Source organism: Cariama cristata, unplaced genomic scaffold (assembly GCF_000690535.1).
Source record: "Cariama cristata isolate BGI_N322 unplaced genomic scaffold, ASM69053v1 scaffold28, whole genome shotgun sequence".
NCBI classification, from domain to species: domain Eukaryota; kingdom Metazoa; phylum Chordata; class Aves; order Cariamiformes; family Cariamidae; genus Cariama; species Cariama cristata.
The window spans coordinates 59,605-67,314 of record NW_009632604.1 but is presented as its reverse complement, the minus strand read 5'-3'; the positions used below and the strand labels follow the sequence as shown (position 1 = coordinate 67,314).

The 7,710-nt window shown below is 43.0% G+C and overlaps 1 protein-coding gene across 1 annotated transcript in view; it reads left to right on the top strand.

Annotated features, from left to right (window-relative positions):
• FER1L6 (fer-1-like family member 6) overlaps positions 1-7,710 on the top strand; it is a gene marked incomplete at its 3' end in the record, with an annotated part of 65,576 nt that overhangs the window by 1,486 nt on the left and 56,380 nt on the right. Inside the window, exons 2-5 of the mRNA XM_009706393.1 lie at positions 1,767-1,893; positions 2,515-2,569; positions 2,665-2,796; positions 3,527-3,589. Coding sequence (XP_009704695.1) covers positions 1,767-1,893; positions 2,515-2,569; positions 2,665-2,796; positions 3,527-3,589 — 377 coding nt within the window. The remainder of the gene's footprint in view (positions 1-1,766; positions 1,894-2,514; positions 2,570-2,664; positions 2,797-3,526; positions 3,590-7,710) is intronic.

Below are 7,710 nucleotides of genomic sequence, written 5' to 3'. Positions count from 1 at the left end.
GTTGGTTATGCACAACATAAAAATGTTACTAAGGGGAAAAAAAGACAGCAATTCAGGTGATAATAAAATGTCAGGAAAATGGAGCTGTAAAAGGAAAGAAGCATTGGAAAGAGTTTACATCTCAATAAAAACAAGATGGAACTCACCAGAAGTGGTACAGGCAGGATGTCGTGCTGACACATGCTTGTCCCCCAGCCGAGGCGAAGTTTTATCTGCTTTAGCCTCAGAGCAAACAATGCAGACTACTACAAGCCCATAATCAAACAGCATGCTCCAAAGTAAACAGGATATGGAGGGTAGTCATGGGGACTTGGTGCTACAGATGAAAAACTATGGACAGATGCCTTTGCCTCAAGGGTTGAAAATCAAGCTATGCCTACATGGATATAGACACAAGTTCACCTTCCCTGTGTTCTAGGGAGACTGGACAAGAGCCAGAGGGCAGTCGAGGAGAATATGTGTTGTATGAGATTGCTAGTGGAGGAACCTTCATGGGGCTGGCTCATGCCTGGCTGCCTTGTAACACAAGCAAAATGTGCTTCTGTCTGTACCTGTCTGGTGGTTTGCCTCAGAGAATGGGCTTAGGGAAGCCAGCTGAAAAAGGAGCATTCAGACCTGATGAGAGCTATTCAAGTGAGTTTTACTGTACAATGGATGGTCCCGTGATCATCTGTTTCTAAACACCCCTCAAGTGAACATACCTTTGCAAAGAGACAAGGAAGCACTATTACAACCGTTTGTCTAGTTTTGTAGTGGGAGCACAGTGCCATAGAGTACTTGCAGAAAATGCACTTGGATGTGTTTCCTTTCATTTGATGCAAGGTCAGCCATAAGGTCACCTAAGCCTCTGTGTATTGCTGGGCAAGTCATCTTTACTGTTGCAAGTACCACTTGACAGCTTCCAGACCAGAAGTAACTCACATCCAGAGCCACTGAACATTTCTTGCTTATATATGTAATTATCGGAATGAACTACAGGCACTCAAATTTTAAACTTTCACCTAAAACATATGGCTCCCTTCCAAAGGTGGGTGTTGAATACAGACACGCTCAGCAAGGGTCAGAGATGCTGGTAGGAGTTCTGTCAGACCAGGAGGACAAAGCAGGGCAGTGTGGGAAGGGCTGCTTTGGCCAAATGTAGATGTATACATCTAACCTCGTTTCTGAGGTTCTCTTTATGGTCAGAAAGAAATATAAGCGCTTCTGGAAGAAATTTGTCTTGCCTGAGTATAACTCTCTACAAGAGATGCCATGAATCATGCTCTTCAACTCTCTTTTTCTGTTCTTGATCTTCTAGTTCATCATCTCTGAGGAAAGGTGAAAAATTATTTCTAAGCTAGGCTCTGCTTTTGTCACTTGGAAGGGACTGAAGCGCGTCAAATTGTTATGACAAACCATGGATGGCAGACTCACTGCTGCAAAGTAATACATGCAACACCTAGTAATAATCTGTCTCACTGTCCTTCTAGCAGATGAGAGATGGGGCAGTCCCATGTGACTAGTGTGCATGTGTCTTTTGTGGGTGCACATGGGGTGAAGAGAGCAGCTACAGCCACAATTTGCATGGTATAGGATTTTGCACAGAAGGGGAGCTGCTGCTATAATCAATGCTGCTCATTACAAACCACTACTGTGTCCTACTTGTGATACCCAAATAAATACAATATTAATTTCATGCTGATGAATTCACTGCTTTGTTCCAAGTTAGCTTTTTGCTAGTAGGAATCAGAGGTGGGTTTTAATTTCTTGATTGTTTTCTTCATCAGGTGATCATGATGAAAGTGCAAATCTTCACCATGACACACTCAGAAGACAAGAAAAGGGAGAGGAAGACCTAATGAAAAGCGAAGCACTGTCCAATGTTTTTGGATCCTTAAGCCCAAAGACAAAAAGGTGCTCCTTGGCGTACCTTACCTAGCATCCCCCCAAGCACCTTCTCCGTCCTTCTCGGGAGTGGCATTGCCCTAGGACAATACATCTGCTGACAAAAACCCACTTTCTGACAGCAGCGATCCCTTCACTCCTGCTCTCCCACATGGCAGAGTGGGATGTACTTGTCAGCAAAATATTATCAGCTCAAGACAAATTGACACCAGATGCTATCCAGTGCAGGGAGAGATTGAAATGGATGCTGACTGCCTCAACTGTGCTAATGAACTCTGCTAATGAAAGTGAGCTAAAGGGGATAGCAATCTCTATAGCCAAGAGCTTGTGTAGTTGTTTTTTTCATAGAGGGGAGGAATGGAGTCAGGTTTAATGGGATCAACAAGTGAAATCATTCCCATGCATGACAGGTAGCTGCACTGGTCTGCGTGGACACAAAACATTTCCTTATTAGCAAGTATATGAGAAAGGCAGAGACGGTCTCTGCTGATGAAATTAAGCCTAACAGTCCACAACAAAGCTACCTGCCATAAACAATGCTTGCTTAGTGATGAGAAGTCTTTCCAACATGTGTCCAAGTACCAGCTCTTGCCTAGAGATGCCTAATGACCTGTTTTGTCATTTAAACAGGGCAAAGCTTGTGACCAGAATTCACGAAGAGGAGATGAAATCCCAGAACTACCAGGTGAGCAGGGGATCACAGCCCTCATGAACCTGTGAAATCCCCAGGCAGACTGGACCTGAGCCCAGGACTGCGTGTGGTGTCATTGTTCCCCCCAGATTGCCATCACCATCATTGAGGCCAGGCAGCTGGTGGGTGAGAACATCGACCCTGTGGTGATCATTGAGATAGGTGATGAGAAGAAGCAAACGACAGTAAAGGAAGGCACAAACGCCCCTTTCTACAATGAGGTAGGTGCTTTCTCTTGAAGAAGGCACTTTCTTCAATGGCTCTGGGTGGCATCCACCGCTTTGTAGCTTGAAAGTGGATGAACTAAGTTTGCAGCACCTGCATGTCTGAGCAGGGAGGTCTGTCCAGGAGCTGCTTGAGTTTCAAGCTTGGCCAAGCACCATCAATAGCTCCCTTGGGTTTAGTTCTATTTGCTCTTTCTTTTCTCAGGTTCTATCCATCCTGTTCCCCACCCCCTCCACCACATCCTGCCCGACTACCACTGCCTCTGCGTTTTTTTCAAATGATCCATTTTGGAGATTTGACTAAATTTCTCCCCCCAACCTCCCTTTTCTACTGTTTCACTGTTTCAGCCTTTCATTGACATATGTTTGTCCCAGCTGGTGACAAATGAGACAAAAACAACTACCAAACCCAACTGGTCCTTTGGCTTTCTGTGTGCTTCCCGTCCCTTTTAACACTACCCTCTGATGTGGAGTGAGGGCCATGGGCATTTGTGAAGGGCAGTGCTGTGCAGCCATGCTAGGAGGGGAGCAGAAAAGAGGTCTGGGCCACGGCAGAGATCAGCCAGGGAGCAAGGAAAGGGTTTTGCTGTGTCCACCATTGCCTCCCCAGCACCCCCACTGTCACATCGGAGCTCTCTGTGGTAACCAAAAAAGCTAAACCATGCTGCTCACAGCGCTGGCTACCAGCACAAGGATGATTCTGATCTGCTGTCCCCTTTCCCCACAGTACTTTGTGTTTGATTTCATCGGACCGCAGGTGTTCCTGTTCGACAAAATAATCAACATCTCTGTAAGTACCTAGGAAAACTTAACACAGTAAGTAAAGGTCATTGTTGTTTGTGTCACTTCAGGTGTAAATGATCTTTTAAGTGTAATTAAAAAGAGAAATAATTTTAGGTACCACAAGTGCTATAAAATCAGCATGAAGTATAGGAAAGAGAAAGGGTAGGGGAGAGGAAAAGGAGGAAAGGCAGCTGACAATGATTTGAAGGAATATAACCCTAAAGGAAGATTAAGTGTGCATTTCCAGGGACACTCATTGCTGGCTTGGCAACCTGCAAGGTAGAATGGGAAAATTCAGCTTAGTTAACTCGTCAGCCTTGTCTTCATCCCACTAATTTTCAAGCTGCCGCTTGTTTCAAATGTCTGAGTTGAGACTTCTGGCTTATCTCAGTTCCTCAAATACAACTGTTTCTAACTAAGCTATCCAGGTACCTTATCCTCAGCAGTGGCTCTTGAGCTGGCCGGGAGTGCCAGTGGCTCATTGCTGTTAGCATGGGAGTGGGCTCCGAGCGTTCAGTGCTACTCCCACTGCTCGCTGCAAGTAAAGTCCCAGTGAAACTCTGTGACATCTCAGAACAACCCTGATGGAAGACACACATACTCTTGGACTTGGGGTATTAGATAATGATTTCCAGTTTGGAAAGCCAAGTCCATGGAGCAATGCTAATTATCTTACCTGAGGCTCCTGAGGTTTGTCACCACATTTAGCAAAGCTGCTAAGGAATTAAGGAAGATCTTATGACACTCTGGACAGCGCTGTATTTGTATTACTTTTAGAAATATCACAAGCTGTGCCCTTCATGAGCTGTTTTTTGCATTTCTACTGCCAAAAGTCCCACCACTTGGCCAGAGAAATGAGCAGTGAGTTGTTGCCCCAGGAAAGGCTCTTTTCCCCTGAAGTTCTTTGTCCATTTCAAAAAAGTACATCAGGAAAGGGTCTGGGCTCATTGTGCTTGATAGAGACAGGCAGTGGTCAGGAGCTATAGGAAACATCTGTCCAAAACCTCTTAGAGATGTTCACTGTCTATCTGCTTTGCTGAACTGCTAATAAAGTGACTTTTCCCAGCTACAGAAATAAAAGTGTTCATTTACATGTGGCCAGCTGGACAACTAGGTTTTCAATGCTGGTAGTAAATTGATAGTCTGAATCCTAAGCTCAAATTCAAATCGACTGTATCACATGCACAGATCAAATATATGTAATTCATATCTGTATAAGGTATCTGCAGATCTGACTTATCCCTGAGGACGGAGTTTGCTACAGGCTGACAATGACCCATCTTTTGCATGGGAGTAGATACCATCTCGCTGTTATGACTTACATCACAGTGTATGGCCCCTATATGTGTTTCTTTCATAACTAATATCAGCACAGTACCAAGGCATCAACTCTTGTGAGCTACTGCTGCTTGGGGATGTATAGTTATTTTTCTCCAAGATACGGCCATTCTTTCCAATCTCACATTCTTTTGATATGGATTCCATATATCCAGTGGTGGAGGGGAGAGCGCTAGCTTTCTGAGTACGTTGAGTGTGTGGGGAAATGTGTCACCATTATCTGCTGTAGATCTGCATAGTTTCATCAAGCTTAGCAAACTTATTTGATTTATAGCTGGTGAAGGTGCAACACTAAGAAATTAAAGGTCTTCTAGATAAAAATTACTTTTTTTAAAAAAAACCCAAACAACAAACTAACCCAGCACAATGCTCATGTATGCTACTGAAAACAGAGATTCATTACCTTGTAACAGAGTTTTGGAGAATGCAATATATCAAGGGAATATAAACAAACAAAGGAAATATGTGTGCCGGGAGCGAAGGAAGCTCTGGGGGATGGAAAGTTTCACAGCACTTGCTTAGCACGAATCTCACTTAAGGAGAAACAAAGATTGGCAGCTTCCATTGCCAGCAATCATTCATGCACTGAATTTGCTTGAGCTGTGAAAACAAACTCACCCGCATATGGAAGCTCAAGGAAAACAAAAAAGCTTAGAGCCATTGTCCATCAGTTCAGCAGTTAGTCTAGCTGTGTTCAAGTCCTGCATTTGAGGGGAAAATGAGATTTTCAATTTCTCAGCACCTGCTAATAATAGCTTTTTTTCTTCATTAATATCTTCCAGTGAATTCCAGCAACCTTATAATAATGCCATAGTAAAACTGAGATGCTCCTTCCATGCTAAACCTGTATCTCCAGTACTGAAATACACACCAGTTTAACACTGTGTGGGCTTGTCCTCATTCAGAAAATCTGAAGAAAATCCTTCAGTCATTATAGTCATTCAAGTGTGAAAAAGACACAAACCTTTAGATACAATGTGGATATGATACTCCCTCTCAGAGGAGGCAAGAGTTGTTTACTATAAGCTTTGTGCTCGCCTGCTTTGTTACATTAGAAAAAATCCGCTTGAAAAAAAAGTACCAGGAAAGATGCAGAGCATTTAATAGAAGCAGTGAGTTATTTCTTCAGCAGTTAAAAGCAACATGTATACTACAGGGAGTGGAAACCCCCATCATTTCAGTGGCAACAGGGGCCATTTACCCAAAGGCACCGTCTTTCACACAGCAAATCTCAAGGATGGAGAAGTGAGGTTTACACATTTAATGTTTAATGCTCTCTGAACATGCTGTCATGCCATGGAGAGAAAATGCAAAGAGCAATGAGACACCACCACCTTGGACTCACCACATACACTCCTCTTGTTTCCAGGTCTTAAAGAAAGTCCTTTTTTTTGGCTACAGAAAGGCTACAGCCTTCTTCCTCTTTCAATTCATCTCATGTTGGGACAGTTGATTTTGGCAAGCTCCTACTTCCATGTAGTTCCTCCAAAGCTGTAATTTTGCCTGGCTTCACAACAAAACCCACCAGTTTTCATGGGTTCTTCCCCACCCACATGTGCCCTAGTCCAACCTCATAGGAGCGAGGGTCCAGTGCTATGATGGGATCTTGCAGCACCAGGGATTGAGGAAAAGCAGCACCAGTGCATGAAGCATTGGCTTCACACTGGCTTCTCTCCCACATGAAAGGTTACTTAATTTTTAAGCTTTAATGGCAAAGTAAAATAAAACTGCTCCTTTGTCTGCTCTTGGTTTTTCAGCCCTAGAAACTTCTTCCTTGTTGAAATGAGAAATTACCAAGGACAACTGAGTGTGTTCTCTAAATCACAGAGGCATTGTTGCCCCAGACCTTTAACAAGGAACGATGTTATGTTGCAGCTAGAAACCTGAATTTTTGGGTAGATAATGATGAAGATGTCAGTGATCTTTACTTTGGAATGTATGTCTCCTGGTCTTGGAGAAAAATGCACAATATGAAGTCACATGACCAATCCAATGCCAATTCATACACGTCTTGTATCCCTGTCTAGGATGTGTAGGTCCAAAGCCAGGGTATGATGTCTTCCAGATTCCTAAAATGCTCTCAGAGACTTGGTTGTTTAGCTCCAACATTTAGATTTAACTTCTGAATCCCCTGGGCTCAGTTTCTCTTTGCAGTTTGGCCAAGGTGTTCCAGACGATTCAGCCTGCTTTCAGATGATTTTCCACAACTAAAGAATAGGTTTTAACCTTTTAAGCTATTCTGAAACCACGTGAGATACATTTTTTGAGAAATACAGTTCTAGAGTTAGCCTTCCCTTAGAAGATATTGCTAGCCTCTGCCTTGTCTGTAAAGTGAAGCACAAGCATGTGTTTGAAAACCAGACACAGAAGTACATAGAACCAGGAATCATGACAAAGGAAAACTATTAATTAAATTTGAATTAAATTAAATTACATTCATAACTTGGCAGGAAGGATAAGGAGACAGACTCGCTGGGGCCTGCTCGCATCTCATTTACATCTATATCACTTCTGTGATTTCATTAATATTGGGGGGGTAAATCAGAATTGAGTCTCTTGGTTTATGTGCACATTGAAATGTTGCAAAGAAACACTTTAATTCTTTCTCCTCTGGGCGTACTCAGTTCTTATGCCAATTCAGCTGTTGTACAGAAAGTGATATGATTTCTGCAACCTAGTGTAGATCAAGTTATGCCCCATATGTTTATATTCATTACGATTTATTTAAAACTGCCAGGATAAGTAATATAACTACATCTGCTCTGAAGACACATCCATCTGATTCCTGCT